General features: G+C 33.1%; 2 protein-coding genes across 2 annotated transcripts; one reads left to right on the top strand and one right to left on the bottom strand.

Annotated features, from left to right (window-relative positions):
- The first annotated feature begins 372 nt into the window (after positions 1–372).
- Positions 373–9,264, top strand: LOC149736374 (sorting nexin-27-like). Its single transcript, XM_089876804.1, has 14 exons — positions 373–526; positions 763–863; positions 1,242–1,359; positions 1,537–1,756; positions 2,837–3,029; positions 3,448–3,579; positions 3,855–4,021; positions 4,340–4,418; positions 4,686–4,849; positions 5,301–5,393; positions 7,393–7,542; positions 7,933–8,076; positions 8,171–8,260; positions 8,515–9,264. Exons 1-14 carry the CDS (start codon positions 510–512, stop codon positions 8,575–8,577), a joined length of 1,731 nt encoding a protein of 576 aa, XP_089732930.1. The 5' UTR covers positions 373–509; the 3' UTR covers positions 8,578–9,264.
- A 298-nt stretch (positions 9,265–9,562) lies between these two features.
- LOC149736375 (protein kinase C and casein kinase substrate in neurons protein 2-like) lies at positions 9,563–17,035 on the bottom strand. The gene is made up of 10 exons (XM_089876805.1): positions 16,878–17,035; positions 16,141–16,284; positions 15,582–15,710; positions 15,074–15,256; positions 14,728–14,820; positions 13,810–13,985; positions 13,539–13,659; positions 12,847–12,998; positions 11,280–11,461; positions 9,563–10,590 (listed from the first exon to the last, which is right to left on the bottom strand). The coding sequence occupies exons 1-10, from the start codon at positions 16,938–16,940 to the stop codon at positions 10,481–10,483; spliced, it is 1,353 nt and encodes a 450-aa protein (XP_089732931.1). The 5' UTR covers positions 16,941–17,035; the 3' UTR covers positions 9,563–10,480.
- Between the last annotated feature and the right edge of the window lie 472 nt (positions 17,036–17,507).

Genomic DNA, 17,507 nt, shown 5'->3' on the forward strand with positions numbered 1-17,507 from the left:
AATTGGCTGTGATAAACCTATAAAAACCTCATACCCCTAATTAGTCTTGCCTTTAAAATGACGAGCATGATGTACAAAAAAGATTATTCTGGATTAGGGGAATTCCCATTTAAGTAAACTACCGTTTAATAGGAGTTTGTATTCAAACAAAACACAGGTGCATCGAACTAAAAAACCACATGATCAAAGCCCTATGCATAACCTAATTGTCTTAATAAATACGTTTTAAACACAACCAAGCGGTTATAATTTATGTATCTCTGTCATAACATTTGCGTTTATTTATTTAGCGGGCAACACTGGTATTATTTTCATAGACATAATATAACTATTTTTGCCAATACGTAATAGAATGTATTTTTTTAGATCGGTTTTGTAATTTATTAAGTTATAATATCTTTAAAGTTTAATAAAAATTTCAGACTTAAATGACTTATGTTTGTAAATTGTTGATTACTTGTCGTCATAACTGATTTATTATAGAGACAGTATTCAAACAGATAAAGACAATGTCTGGCAATAATCGGTGAGGTTTTAAGTAATATCCAAGTTTTTTTAGTTATTCACATTTCTTAAAGTAGAATACAATTTGTTACAGTATGGTCATTATATTTATGTCTCAATAAATTGTGTATTAATCTATCTATAATATATATATATATATATATTATACTGCCCAATATGTATATGACTCTTGATTAGCGTTACACCTTTGTGACTTTTAAGCCTTTTGTCCATATATAATTTTTATTTTTATTACAGTAAACGTCGAGAGGATATATACAAAGGCCCCCGGAAAGTAACCATTAAGAAAACCGACACTGGGTTTGGTTTTAATGTGAGAGGACAAGTTAGTGAAGGAGGTATGTAATGTACTATGGCCTAATGGCTACTATACCCACCATCTATGCAATATATAAACTGACTGTTGCTTCTAAGCTTGTTGGAAAAGATTAATAGCTTCACTATATTTGCAATCAGGCGTCACGACATTAGTTATCGCCTCAAGACCAGAGATTACAGCTTTGAGGCCCCTGCTGTGTGAGAGTGCATTAGAATAAAAAATATATATTTCTTTAAATATCACCCACAAAGTGAGATATGAAGAAACAGAACTCGCCTTTGATAACGACTGTCATTGCCAGCCACTGGATGATGAAATGTTACATTATTGAACGCTGTATATATACTTCTTTTTAATTTACTAGCAATAGTGTCTTTTACTTGCAATGTGCATTTAGGCCAACTGAAAAGCATCAATGGCGTGCTATATGCACCTCTACAACATGTGAGTGCTATATTAGAGAATGGATCTGCAGAAATGGCAGGTGTAAGGCCTGGTGACCGGATTTTAGAAGTGTAAGTATTGATATGCTTTAATTGGATCACTATCTTTTTAATTTTAAGCATTTTTACAAAGTGTGTCTTTACAAAAAATAAATTACAAATGTCACCCAATTTAACATGTTACATGCCACATTCAATGTAACAGAGTGTCTTGTCACTCTTTTGTGCATTAAAAATATATTATTTTAGCAACGGTGAGAGTGTGGAAGGTTCCACTCATCGTCAAGTGGTTGAGTTAATCAAAGCTGGTGGAAATGAGCTTCGAATGACTGTGATATCTGTTCCTGCAAAAGATGCGCAACGTCTTGATCCAGATGATGATTTCTTCTATGATTATGATGATATTCGAAGGATTGAGATTGATATTCCAGAATATGAACATGTAGAAGAGGAAGGAAGCAAATTTGTTGTAAGTTGTAGAATTTAGTTCCATAAAGATAAGTTAAGTACTCAAGTCTAAATCATTGCATGACCAATATAAAGGGTATATATATTATAAAACAGATTTTAGTCCAATTAGTGAAATTAGGTTTTTGTCAGTTTCAGGTTAAATTTTAAGCCTTTAACCTTGTAAACATGCCATGCACACTGGCGTAAAGTTACGGGGTTGCAGGGTTGCCTGGCAACCCTTTGATTTTCTCAATACTAATAATGCGTAAGGAATTACGTTCGACCAAACGAAGACGCCATTATTACTGCGAACAAACTTCGTTTACGTTCGTTAAAATATGTCAATACCGATGCGTCATTCACGACACAAATGCATTCAACTGGTATTTAAACTCCTGTTTGCTAAATAATTCACGTGTGAATCGCTATTGTGACGTCAGTAATCAACGTGTGAATCGCTATTATGTCGTAATCAATTGCCAGGTTCAAACAATCGCTATTATGATGCAATGAATCCACGTGTGAATCCCTACTATTTCGTAATAAATATGCTGCTTGCCTGAGGAAAACATTGCATATAAATATAAAGCAGTGTTGGAAACGATTTAGGCAGTTTATTTCCGCGATATTTCGTTCTGGAAACCTACTATTTCCGACGGACGGGTCTTCGTTTGTAAGATAACCACACACTCGTGCGGGCTTGACGAAAGGCGCATGCGACATAGCTACTGTGACGTCACTCGCCAGGCAATCGGATTCGACTGTTTCTCATTACACGGACTCGCCGAACGCGCGTAATTTTAATTTGTCTCATCCCTACGTAATTCTGAATACGTTTACGTTTGTATGAGCTTTTACAAAGCACATATTTAAAGGGTTGCAAACCGAAAACAAAGGGTTGCAAACCGTTTGTTTTTTCGCGCCTACCGGCGCGAGGACTTCCTTTTTTTCTGGTTTTTGCAACCCTAACGTTTAGTACAACTTTACGCCTATGGCCATGCAGGTTTAAAAAAATTATGTATGGTAGGCCTATTGTAAGTGGTAAATAAATACATAAACAGACTGATATCTACACAAGTTTATAAGTTTTATTTCACAGGTATATTGCATTCATCTAAAAGGCAAATTAGTTATGAAGCGGCGATACAGTGAGTTTCTTCTCATGTACGAGGAACTGATGAAAATTTTTGTTGAGTTTGATTACCCAAAATTTCCGAGCAAAAAGTTGTTTCAACTATCAGAACAACAACTTGAAAGAAGGAGGTCAATGTTGGAGACTTTCATACAAGAAAGTAAGTTTGATTAGTTGGACCTCACATATATACAATAGAATAGAAAGCGGCTTCTCATGTTTTATATTTGCGTATACTATTGCCATTAAATATCCCATAAGTCTGATTTTACTTACCACTTATATTTCTGTGTGCTGTATAAGAATACAACATACAAGTTTTAATGAAGCATATAACTCAAAATACAATAAGTCTAATATATAATTAAAAACATTACAATAGTTTAAGAATTGATTTTTGATAAATTTCATCTTTGCACACAAATGGTTATCTCTTATCTGTGCTTTTAAACCAAACCAAATTTAATGGGCCAATTATCTAATAACAGTAACCACAGCACAGAACTACAGAAGTATGTTTAAAGGACCCATTTCATCTGTTTAGTGCCATGTTATATTTTTATGCTTATGTTTACCAGCTTTCAAGCGACGAGTGATACAGGAATGTGATATCGTGATGGATTTCCTTAAGATTGAATCTTTTGACAATGAGCCAGATAACAACGAACCTGAAACTCATGATTATAATGCAGATGAAGAACTGGGTGAAGGTAAAATCATTTTGATATTTATTTTTACTATACCTATTACCTATATATATTATATATTATATATATACTATTTAAAAATTTGCAGAAAAAAATTATAAAATTTTAAACTGTTTTACACCATATATATTAAAGTAAACGTTTCCAACATTTGTTCAAACAATCACCATCAAAAACTAAACAATTTTACTCAGTTTGTAGTCAAGTTTCTAGATTCTGAATATATTATATGTAATTTTTTTTAGCCAAATTATTTAACTTTTTAAATTTATTTTCAGTGACGAAACCGAAGTTTGAAAAAATTGAAAAACCCCAGACGTCTCAGAATAAAGTAAATGGAATATCGGAACAAGTTAAAGAGAAATCTGATGATATTGATATAAATCTTCCAAACCAAAGCTCTGTGTCGTGTAAAAAACATCTCACAACTGAAGAAACATTAAAAGTATGTTGTAGTCATGTAGTGTATTTTAGGTGACATTTAACATCGAAATATAGATTTTTTGGTAATGGGCTAACTGTGGCCAAATTCCTAGGTTACTTGGCATTTCATGTTGTATGGCACTAAACTCATATATGGTAGCAATTCATAGCATACTATAGATACTTTTTAAAGTAATTTAATAAAGTTGTTTAAATATTAAGAGTGTATAATAGAATAGTATATCTGGTTCTAATCTCATTAAATCACTATAGGCAGTTTATGTTTTAAAATCTGTATGTGGGATTAAGTATTTATAGAATGTTGTTGCGATTCTTTCAGGAAGTTGTTGGTTCATTGGATCTCCCTGACAACCTTCTGCCTTTTTTCTGTTTATTTGTGAGAAAAGAAAGAAATTTCTGTAAGTAAAAAAAATCTGTCGTATGCTAACTTTGTCATACTGTATGAAACAGCTGGTAAGTCAGTCTCAGTGTAGTTATGTCAAAATACGAATAGGAATATTCCAATGTAAACGTTTAATAAAACACAGCTGACAATCAACTGAAAAAAAGAGCATTTAGTTTACTTTTGCAAGGTTAACAATAAATGATGCAAAAACTTGGCGTCTATGCTCCATATTTTTTTTGATGTTAAATATATGACATACTTAAACGTTCGATGTGTGTAGATTGCCGTTTGCGATCAGATGAGAGCCTTGCTAAACATGCAAAGATGGCTTCATCCAAACACAAAAGAGCCCACTTTGCTGTTCGGAAGTGGATTTTTAACAAAGCTCAGGAAAAAGCCTTACTTGCAAGGAATGAAGAACTTTTAATACTTCTGTACAATCAAGTGGGTTGAATATTTGAATCACACTGTATAGTTGTATACATTATCAAGCATACTGCATATTATGCTACATACTAAATAACTATTGTACTACTAAAACTAGTTCATGTAGTGGAACTTAATTCATTTCTGAGAATATTCGTACCATACCATTACGGACTGTTGACTTTTTTTATTAAACAGTAAAGGTCCACCTACCTATATATATATGTCTGTGGGTTTAATGAAAGTAAACACAGCGTTTCATTTTTACGTGGGCATGATTGACAGTATGTGTATTGTTTAATATCTTAAATGAGTGGTGACAAATATGACTTGCACAAAGAGAGTACACTCTTAATATCTCCAAACTGTTAACACAGCGATACTTAGACCAAATCGATTCTAAATCAAAGTTCTTCTGGCGTGCAGTAGGACCTCACCCATATAGATTATTAACATGATCATTAAACAGGCTGTAAACGATGTAAAGGAAAATCGAATCCAAGTTACATCACGTGTTGCGTCACAACTTGCTATGATGTCATCAATGAACAAACACTCTGAAGTAAGTATTTACTTTCACTTCAACTGACAATATTTAAACATACATTCAAAAGCTGTAGGCTTTAAAATTAAGATTATTGGTATTTAACTTTATAATTGTATGAGCAACGTAACACCATGGTGTCGAAATAAAAACAAGCAAAACAGATAAGTTTGGCAGTTTGGTAGGGATGTGCCGAGCCGAGCCCGAACTCAAAAGCTCGTGCCCGAGCGTCTCCTTTTTTGACGCTCGGCGCTCGGCTGAAAACTGGGCCGAGCGCCGAGCCTTATGCTATAATGTTGCACGCGAGAGCGAAAAATATTAAAAATGAAAAAAGTGAAGCTACTAAGAGATAACGAGACTAGTCAGCGTAGCTTTCTCCTTAATTATTTTTCGTTCGTTGTGAATTTGCTCTCTCGCAAGTAACGAATCGCAACGTCAGCGAATTTGCCCGTATCGAATTACAGCAGGTGTCGAATTACACGAGCGCCCAATGTTTTCGTATCACATTTTAAATAAAAAGCCAAAAACTCATAAACTTTTTTATAATGAAATAATATAAATTGCTGCAACCACGGTTTTGCAACCACAGGGTTTTGCAACCCCTAAGCCACCTTTACCGCAGACACGCACGCAGCCAGAAAGTGCTAAGACGCACACACACGCGTTGCATTCAATATAACATTCCTTCGCTTGGAATTAGAACAATTTTTCATTCAATTGTTACGTCACGTGTCCTATCGCAACGTAACTATTAATTATGACGTTTTATAATATAACAATCGGGAGGAATGTGCCCACTGCCCAAGTTGGCAGCCCAACCAACCACGAGATCAAAACATTGTGTATCAGCGTCACATTTTTACACTCTGCGCCGGCGTATGAAATAAAGGAAGACGCATGCGGTAGCATACATTCCACACGTAACAAACGAAGCAATCGTTGTGAATTTATTCTCGTGAAAAATGACGTAATGAAACTCTGGTTCTCGTGCGGTGCCATCAAACGATGTTTTTTGGCTTCTGTCCAAGCTCGACCGGGACGATACTTTGTAATATCATATTACAATTTATGTTGGTTCCAATTTACTGATAGCGTCGCTCCTCGCTATTATATTTGCACCAATTAAAATTCACATAATCGCGATTTACCTGCATTAAACTAATCATCAGAAACAAAAATTATACACAAACTACAGATCGTATGGAAGCGAATAAAACACGATTGTTTTCCAACAATCTCGTTTGTGATGTAACGATCGTAAAGGTTTATTCTGACGTAAATAATCGTTACATTATCCAAGATGAACATGCGTAGAAACTTGCTAGTTATGCCACTGGCTGTAACAGTTATAAGTAATTTTTTAATTAAATATTTTTTGTATGAATTTTACATTTTACAACAGTAGGAATTATGAAAAGCGAGACGCGTCTTTAACCGCAAACCACGTGTTCTGTATTATTTTGATTAGCGGCGCTTTTCGACTGAATAGGAACGCATTCTCGTACGCCTTTCTCCTTGATGACGTCATAGGTGCTCGGGCTCGTGCCGAGCTTTTCGTTGAAGCTCGGCGCTCGGCGAACCCGAGCTTTTTCAACTTCAGCACATCCCTACAGTTTGGCAGTGGTATAGATTTACAGTACATAATAGTGCTGCGAACTTGCCAAAAAAATGATGTTACTTTTAGTTTAAAGCATAATTGAAAGTCTTTGATTGTTTATTATAAACTGATTACTAATGTTTTAACAGCTTACCAAAAACTGTTGAAAGAACCAATAAGTCAATGTATAGGCTAAACAGTGAACAAAACACTTAACGCTAACTATGAACCTACCAAGGGAGAGACCAGCTCTTTGGTCTCCCTTCAATAAAAATACCCCCAAATGATCAATTTGCAATTCATCTATTATTATAACTCAAAAATAGTGATATAAATATAATGTATCACTCAAATAACTTTGAATGTGTCTGCCCTATTTTAAGCAATATACGTTGTTTATTTTAACCGTAATTGTTCCAGTATCTCGAGCTAGTAAATGACTCGCCCACATACGGTTGTGTCATCTTCCCCCACTGCTCATGTGATTCACGAAAACGAGGTCATGTGATAGTGAATATCTCATATGAAGCTTTCAAATTATTTGCATGCACTGAAGATGGTGAATTGGAGGTATAGAACTTATTATGTTAAAATTCAGTAAATATTAGATTTCGTATTAACATGTAGCTTTTGGTAAAAAATGTTTAAAAATAAGGAAAATGTTTGTTTTTTTTCATTATGGGTAAAATTTTTTTATGGTGATTTTGTCTTTAATATTAGGTAAATGTTTTCTTAAATTTAAAGTAATTGTTTTGTTAAATGTATTATTAAAGGCATAAAAGTATGAGTAGACAAGGAATGCTTGAAAGTGAAGTAAATAGGTTTATTCGATTTGAGGGTTTACCTTTACTAAAATAGATAGAAATAAATTATTTATAAATTAATTTTGTGTGAAATTATTTGAAAGCAGAAAAATCATTAACTTTCTTGGGTGATGTAAAATCAATTTTTTAACTTCAGAGTCAAGTTATCGAATTTGAGTGGTCAGAGATGAAGGATTGGGAGGTGAGGAAGAGCACGGAAGATGACGAGAAGATCTCTTTTTGCTTCCAATACCAACGTGGCGAGAAAAAAGCACGATGGGTGAAAATATTCACAACCTATGTGAGTTGCATCATGTGTGTGTAGGAGTTTGTGGTTAATGTTTGCATATTTTGTGGTAGAAATATGCAAACATTTAACTGTTAATGATTTATAGGAGGATTATATGTTCGATTGCTTCAGCCGAGTGATGAAAGAACGAAAATGGGAAAAAGAACTTACCAGCAATCCTGGCAAGAAATCTCCGGTATTTAATTTGATTTACTATAAATCTAGATTTCTCAGACTTTTTGTGGCCACCAAAATATTAAACATAAGTTAGCGAAACTTTGGCGACCAATTTTACACAACCTATTGTAATGCGGACTGGTAAAATTGTATTAGCTACGGAAAAAGAGCAAAAACATTTCAGATTGGACCTTAGTAACAACTGAGCCATAGCGCTGGATAAATACGTTCAAACTTCAACATTTTCTGTAATACTTTATTTATCCTGTCTAGGATAATCCATTCATTAAAGAAGGAATAACAACAGTGCAAAGTAATGATGATGGTGATCTATGAGCTTTGACCACACAGCAAAAATCCAACAAGTCCTGGACCAACTTGAGGGTCAGGCCTGATTTTGTTGACATGATTTTAAACATTTTGACTTTTAGTCGTAGGTTGTTGAGTTAAGTCATTTGATTTTCGCAAAATTTGTATAAACTTATAAAAGTATATAAATATATAATTATCATTCGTTTTTAAACTGGTTATTGTTTGTAATTGTATAATGATCCTGCATTTCAATGCAAACGTATTAGACTGAGTGATTTGTTTTATTCAGCAATAATATAATTTTCCATTTTTTATTAAGCTGTTATTACTATGAATATAAAGACATAGTGTTACTTACACCTATGTTGGGTAACTTATGGTTAATTACACAACATACATGACGCAGTCAAGGGCGATTTTAATTCAGCTGGCAACCATAAGCCCATGTTTTCTGGCTGCAACACTAGTAATATATCAGACTGGGATAAATATATAGCAGTTATTTAAAAAGTATATATATCTTCCCAAAGTGTTGGATCCTGGATGATTCCACTGATTTTTGTGAAGGTGTTAAAATTATTTCACATTTCTTTTCTTGCATTTACCAGTATACCTGGTGCTGATGTTCCATATGTAAGTAATTCATTTTTCTCATATTTCCCATTTCTTGTATCTTGTGCAATGACAATAATAAATATTGAGTATAACCAATGGGTAAGCTGTAGTTTGTATAAATCTGAAGATTATGTCCAAAAATGCTAAAAATATCTAACCTTTTAAATTAATACTTGAAACTCTAATATGACTACGGTTTTATGCAAGACACATAGAACCGGAGATTTTGATCAGAGTTGAGACCACGCTCCTAAACCAAGGGTACTACCGCATAGACTTACCTAGAGTTTAACCGTTAATGGAAATTGCTTACAAAAACAATCTTACAATGTGAATGTATTCCCTGTATATTAACCTGTTGCTATCTTTGAATAACAATTGATTAATTATCATATTGTGCAGATTAAGCATTTGTACTTAAAGATGAAACTGTAGTGGACAATGGTTATAGAATAGAACAAAATCATCTTACAAACAATTGAAAAATGCAATTAAGTATGCAGGTCCTACCAGTGATAAATATGCATATTATCATATTTTATTCTGCTGTATGTATATCATATCTTTTAGGGGTGTGTAATATCACTACAGTTTGAACATTTTTGCTGTGGGCGGATGAAATGTACATTACATGGCCATATAACCTGATAACATGAACATAGCTTAAAATAATATAGGATCATTAAAATGTACAACAAAAAAACAAGAGCTAGGGGTGCTGTAACAAAAACTAATTGAATGGAATTAATATTATGAATTGCCTTGAGTGCAAATCAAAATAAAGATAGGTGATTTATAAAGCTCATTTCATTCAACTAATTTAAACATATAAGAATACATTTTTTGTATACAAATTTTCCCAACTTATTCAAAGTTTTTTTTATGGGTGGATATTAAGATGGTCAACTAAATAATAATATTTTTGTTATTATTGTGATATGGGAAGAAACTTGAATAGAAATAAAGGCTGGTACTCAACTCAATTAACAGCATCGTATGTACCTCATGAGAATCAACGTAACATTAACTTCTAACACCACTAAGTTCAAACACTCTTCCATGGGAAGCAAGAATATCAAGAAAATATACAGCAGACTTACACATAGCAATACTGTATGCCACATTTACAGATACAGATATGATAGAATGTTAAATTAAAATATTTGTTACCAAGGTTTGAAAATAAACACCACTGATCATAGGTAATGCATTGGATTGGGACCAACTTAAATGACTTTGAAACTGATTCTCTTACATTTCATTCACGCTGATCAACAGCAAAATATATAGGACCATCATGAGTTGGTTCTGCTCATATTGTTTCTACATAGTTAGCTGGGTATAATCCAACTTTACCAGTTGAAAGTCTTCCCTTACACCAACCTTGTTCGTCCTCGTCTTCCAGTTTGTACAAAGTTTCACCTAAACACACATAGTGTACATAACCTGGTTAATCATTACCACATACCTAGGACACCTATACATAAATTACACAATTATGCTGAGGTAATGGGCCAACTCCGGCCTAAATTCCCGTTCTCATGACACGCCGTAGGACCCACCCTCACATAAAAGAAATACACAATTATCCATTTAAACTTTGTGTAATTGAATTCATTTGGGATTGGGACACTGAGGTCTACTTATCCCATAATTAGTTTAATATCAATTGTCTTGAGTTAAAAGGACAGAACTCGCTTAAACAGCTATAGAAAGTCATGAAATGACTCATTTTTAAATCTATTTATGTTTTGAATATGTCATGTGATGGAAACCACTTTCTTGAATATATTTATTAATTATCACTGATAACTTATCACAATACTAATTACATAACAATTTTAAAAGGTTAAGTTGTTTAGTTGTAGTGTGTATTACATAAAACAAAAATTATTCTTATTTTACAAAATATGAAATTGCTAAAGAGAATCTAACTGCATATTTGACATTTTAACAAAATGTTGACATGCAATTTGTGGCTTAAAAGCATGGATTATCTGATAACCAGTATCAAGAAAATCACAGCATGATATAACATGTTACATTCATTTGACCCAAAGCTGGTTAAAAACATACACTGATACAAGTACATACAGTTATAAAAAACTTACCAGATAGAAAAGTAAGTTCATCTTCTTCTTGTCCATCATAATTATAAAGTGCACGTACTGGCACACCACCAGAAGTATTCTCTACACTTCCAAATGGATTTCCCTCTGAACTTGAGTCTTGGAAGGGGTTGTTTTGTTCGTCGTCACTCCACGAGTTCGGTCGGTTGGCACTGCCATTGCCACTTTAAAAAGTGTTTATAAATTTTTTTATGCAGGTTTTGACTTTTTAAGTTGATTTGAATTTGAATAATATTCTTGCATACACTACACAGTTTGAATAATAGGTATATATACATTATTGTACATACTGTTCTCATGCTACAATATTCTGTTTCCTTCCAATTGTTATCTTATGCGTAGGTTTATAAATTGTGCATTAAACTACACAAGCATTTTTTCTTCAGCATATTTTTATCTTGATAAAGTTGATTTCATTAAACATCTCATTGCTTCTAATAAGTGTTTTAATAGGCTACTCTTACAATATACATGATATATTTACATATGTGGCCAGTATGTTGAAATACCTTGTGAAACATGATGTAACTTATAAAGTAAACCACCCTATTTTGCTACTGTTTTGAACTGTACAATGTATATGGCATTTCAATGGGGAATTTTTTTTATTCCTGTTATTGAAAACAATACAAGGTGTTTTTATATAGATGACAATGCAAATAATACAAGGAATTTTTTAAAGATAACAATGCAAAAGTGCATGCACCGGTTAAAATCGGTTACTTCCCTGTTCTACTGGTTTCACAACTTTTGTTGCGTTAACAATAACATATGTGGTTGTATGATAACATTAACATGTGATGTTGTTTTTAACTTTCCTATACGAGAATATAAAGATTGAAATAGTATGTAAACTAATGTGATCTTTCAAGTAGAACTAAATGAAAGATTTATTTGGCAAAGAAAAACAACATTTCTTTGTAACCGACACCAGCCTATAAAAGTTAACTGTCCTGAAATCTTAAGGGACTATATTCAAGTAAAGACTTTTTTTCAAAGTTAGCTTTGGGTTTGCCTAGGTGGAGTACAATGGTATGCAGGGCAACCAAAGTTAATCAATAACTAAAACTTAGCCTCGCACATATATTGCCAATACCACATAAAGAGCCTCAGGCCTCTGATAGATTACATTCAAACATAGTATAGCCTTACAACATATACCGGTACAATTAAAGGATTACTAAAATACCTTTTGCACCACATTACTTAAAACACAATTTAATGTTGTATTTTGGTATAGCTTTGGGTTTTGGTATAGCGAAAATTTCAAAACACTAATTTGTGTTTTTTATACTAACATTATCTTAGTAGGCTTATACAACCAGCCCATAGTTTGGCAAAGTAAACCTATTAAGATCAGCTAGACAACTTGCAGTACCACAAATATAAAATACATCCAAAAATTAATTAATTACAGACAAATACACGAAAAACTAGATGATTTAAAGTTAAACAGAGAGTTATACCTACTTGATTTACACAATAATAAATTGTTGCGAAATTTTACATCCTGTGTTCTACATTTACAAAACAAACTTATTTGTCATACCTTGTTTTTGTTTCCACTGGTGCCGTGGCAGGGTAGGTAGAAGTAAACTGGGCACCCGCTAACCCATCCATGCCAGCTACATGTTTGGATGCTTTGCTACCTTGCTTTCGGCTCATTGACTTTTGCATGAGGATTCTCTCAGGGTCATAATCCTGGAAAATCACGGTGTAAAAAAATATTTCTTCCAGAACTAGAACTATGTATTCAATAATGTATATTATTAATATTTTCCTAGAAGGTATTTTTAGCTAATATAAATGTTAACCATTTAATTAAAAAAGATTTTCTTGTATTTCACAGGTATTTGTAAGGTTTAACCTGTCAGTAATAGGATCTAGCTCTTCATGCCAGAGTATCAGTTGTTGGTAAATATAAAATAATATTGTTTCATCATGAACAAGTGGTGTAAAAACTATTTGAACATTAGTTCCATTAAAATCCGCATCACAAGTTTACATTAACAATAGCAAACAAGTGTTCTAAATAATGATAGATAGCTTAAACAAAACTCAACAAAAGATTGTAAACAGTTTTAAATAATGATAGAACCTATATAAACCAGCTCAACTGGAACATTTAGAAATTATGTACTACTATACACCAGCACAAGTATTTTATTATGTGTAAAACATAACACTAAATGACCCCGTAAAGCATACAATCCTGTAATAATGAAGTAATTAACACACTACCTCTACTTCAGGCCAGTTCATTGGCATGTCTGGTCCATGCGTGCTTCTCCACCACTGTAAGTCATTTTGCGAGTTTGCAGAATCAATGTTTGATTTCAGATCGACGAATATTGCTTTGTGTCTGTAAAAATATGAAACATTACTTGTTTCTGTAAAATTAGCATTGAAGGCAGTGTAAAAACATTTCCAATGCTTAAAAAACAACATTACGCCTATAGTAAAAACCCTCCGTTCATTGCTTCATACAATGATAATAATAGAAGCAACTTACTCAACATTAGTAGATAAGTCAAGATGGCCATGTACAGCATAGAATATTGCTTTAAACTTCTCCAACCTCTTCTCTTCAAACTCCTGACATTTAACAAATACTTTCTCCATATCTTCCATGTATCGCGGCGTGTCATCTTTCAGTGCACGAACTGCTTGCTCATATTTCTCTCGGTACTTAAGTAAAGAAATAGCAATTTTTCAATCATTTTTCAGGCATAATGAAAGTTAATATTTCACTTACATTGTGTGCTTTGTACTATCCTTCATTCACTCTTCTGTATATTTTTACAAAGAGCTACACACTAATAATGGTGTAATTGATTGGGACAAAACATACTAATCCTTTATTCATGTATAATCTGTAAACTATTGTTTACCAAAGTAGATTAAATTACACTGATTATATGGTAACTAGTCTACTTTTTATACCAAAATAGACTGTACAATATAATCACATTACAGGTTAAATAATGTTTCTAACTAGATATTCTACTGAGTGGTTGGTAAATATTATTGCCAACAAGTACAATCATGGCATGACAGTTATTCAGGATTCCTACATACAAGAATATCACAACATAATTTACTACACATACAATACCAAAAACTAATTGACAAATATAGGGCTGGAAGCTAATCTAAGAAGTAAAAGTTACTTTAGGTAATTGCATATACAGCAACTCAGAAGTATTGATTTATTCAAGTTAAAACACAATCCCTAGTCAACTTTTAACTGAAATAAAACTAACACAGATTGAGATAAATCAATAGTTTTGCATTTGCTTAATTACTTATGTAAACTGGGCAGCCAACTTGGTCATTCTGCTAATACGAGCTGACTTATATGAGCACATATACAATGATTAACAGACCATTAATTACCATATATAGACTTTAATTACGGCTATGAAATTACCTTGGATTTCTCTGCACCTTTTTTCTCAACAAGTTCTTGTAATTTTTTCACTTTTTCTGGGGCAAGTGAAGTATCACTTTTGGCTGTGCTTTCCTAAGATGGTAAAATGGCATTGTATGACAGACTTTCATTAGAAACAAAGTCCTAAATGATGTTTTGTAACTTGCAGTATCCACACAAAGTAATATATTTTTACGGATTCGTCTACCATAGCACTCATTTCCTAAATACATCAAAACAAAGTCACGCCAGGCACCATTTTAAAAATTCATCCATCCGAGCCCCCGGTAGTATCTTTAGTTTATAAAAGCAGCTTAACTACTGTCAGGGCCACTGATAATTTTACCTGCGTTTGGGCCGATCTTTCTTCTTTACAAACATTGAAATAAGTTTTCTTTGCGTCTGTCACTTTCTTCATATATTTAGCCCATTGTTTCTGTGCCCGCATAAATTCTTCATTTAAAAGTTTACTTTCTTTTATTCCACCCAGTGTTAATGTGTGATAGTTCTCTTTTTTCCACTGTTTAACCTGCAACACAAATTTGTTAAGTACGATATTTACATCAGTTACACTAGTGCCTCATATAAAGAATAACTTAAAAAGTTTGCACACTGATAGAAGTTTAAATTAAAAAGTTATTGACACAGTATCTTTTAACCCCTAGGGATACGCTCTTACAAGCCCTAAGGGTTAAACCTAACTACTGTGTTAGATGAATAAGTCAATCAAAAGTGTCAATTACACTGTTCTTATTATAGAATCTATCCTAACTGTCTGAACAGTCAACAGTTTAAGTTTACCATACTCAAATACAGCTACTTTTAAAATATACAAATTGGTTTGGGTTTGCTACCTTTTCATAAGGATCTGCCATTAGTTGTTCTTTTATAGTAGAATGTAACTGAGCAGTTCTATCTGCCTCGTTTAACATTCCCAACCATGTAGTTTGCAGTGTGTGGTACGATGAGTTCTTTTCAACTAGCTGGAAAATATACAAAAGGTATTTTAATATACTAAGTAGTGTAGTAGAACAAACTCAGTAAATCACATATATATATATATATATACTATATTAATACATTGCAACTGCTGGTAGAACAAAATTACACAATCAAATCACATATTATGAAGGATAAATTTATCCAATCCCAAATCATATTTAGTGGTTTCTTTAAACCCATTTTTAAAACAATAATCATCTTTTAACAATACTTTACAAATTGGGTAACTATGCCCCATTTTTTGAAACAAATATTAGGTTTTAAAGTCAGTAATCAAGAGTGCTATATTGTATCTTAATAAACTATTCATGATGTCTGTACATAAGTTCTTAAACCCAGACCTACAAACAAATATAGGTAAAGTTAAAGACTTTAACTTAAAGTCTAATACTGCTACTGTGTAGTTCATACTTTGTGAAACTTAGAACTCCATTGCTTTAGCAGCTTGCTGTATTGCTCTTCCAATGTTGCTCTCTCCTTGATGAACAACATGAGATCATCACATAATTTCATTCCATTGTCGATTCGAGTAACTGTTCTCTTGTATTGATTTACCTAGAAGATTTTTAAAAAGAAGTACCTATATGAATACAAGGCTATTTAATTAATTTAGGAATGGTTTGACCATAAAATTTAATAAAAAATAGTTTAGGTGGCAATGATGTCTGACTGTCTGTGTTCTCTTTTATTGTTCCAATTAATTGGTAAACAAAGCATATGTTTACAAAACCGTTTCCAACTGTAGAGAAGGTTTAGTAAATGTTAAAAAGTCGATATAAAAATATAGGACATTTTCTGCTGATGGTATCCGTCTTACCCCTCAATACTATACACCAGTCTGCACGAGCGATTTTTTTACAAATTTTTGGTTATGCACGCCATAATTTGTCCCACACACGCCAATTAATTAAACGGTGAAAAAAATATGTATTAATTAAGTAGATTTTCCTATTGTGGCTTGGAAATGTACGTGGTTTGCATGCCGATTTTTGATGAATGGGAAAAATAACCGTCCTGCACGCGCGAGATCTCGTAAGGAACTGCCATACTCTGCAGACTGGACTATACATATGTTATTATTTTAAAAAAAAGGCAGAAATTAACATATAAATGCAGTAAGATCCCAATTCTAGGAAATTGACACTCACCTCCCAGAAACTACCACTCGTAAGCTCGACAGGAGCATCGTCTGGTGTTACATTCAATGACATTTTGTTACTTGTATTGCACTATTATTAAACACCACAAACTACAACAACATTGTATGAAATCTATCACCTGAGTTTTAAAATTTGCAAATGATTGATTAGAAACTAATTGGCTAATGGCTTAATATTAAATACAAATACGTGCTAGTGTTTACACTTTAAACTGCCTTTTTAAGATCACATCACCTTTTACTAGATTACATCACTTTCTGGGAAATGGTTTTACACCTCAAACGTAAGTATATATACACGCGACCATTAAAGTAAAGCAGCCGCATTAACTTGAAGCATAAATTCGTTATTTTGTTTAAAAAGTTTCGAAAACTGTCATTTCAGCCTTATATTCTGCATTACATTACGACATACCGCAAGTGAAACGCCGGTGAACTGAAGTAAACAAACACACACCCAAACTTTCTGACATACTCTGAGTCTGCAGCAGTCGGTTGACATTTCGCTTAGATCAGATACGTCATACAATGTTTTATGACGTCACATTACTTCACTGTTATCAAGTTAGCATATTTACTCATGTCAAATTCAAGAGCAAACACATCAGTGCATTAACAA

Source organism: Ciona robusta, chromosome 4, assembly GCF_009617815.1.
Source record: "Ciona robusta chromosome 4, ASM961781v2".
NCBI classification, from domain to species: Eukaryota; Metazoa; Chordata; class Ascidiacea; order Phlebobranchia; family Cionidae; genus Ciona; species Ciona robusta.

Coding starts and splice junctions, on each gene's coding strand:
- LOC149736374 (XM_089876804.1), top strand. Junction 3,580..3,854: donor AGATGAAGAACTGGGTGAAG/GTAAAATCATTT, acceptor ATTTATTTTCAG/TGACGAAACCGAAGTTTGAA. Junction 4,022..4,339: donor CAACTGAAGAAACATTAAAA/GTATGTTGTAGT, acceptor CGATTCTTTCAG/GAAGTTGTTGGTTCATTGGA.
- LOC149736375 (XM_089876805.1), bottom strand. CDS start 16,940: ATGTCATTGAATGTAACACCAGACGATGCTCCTGTCGAGCTTACGAGT. Junction 14,821..15,073: donor AAAGATCGGCCCAAACGCAG/GTAAAATTATCA, acceptor TTACCATCTTAG/GAAAGCACAGCCAAAAGTGA. Junction 12,999..13,538: donor TGAACTGGCCTGAAGTAGAG/GTAGTGTGTTAA, acceptor GTGATTTTCCAG/GATTATGACCCTGAGAGAAT.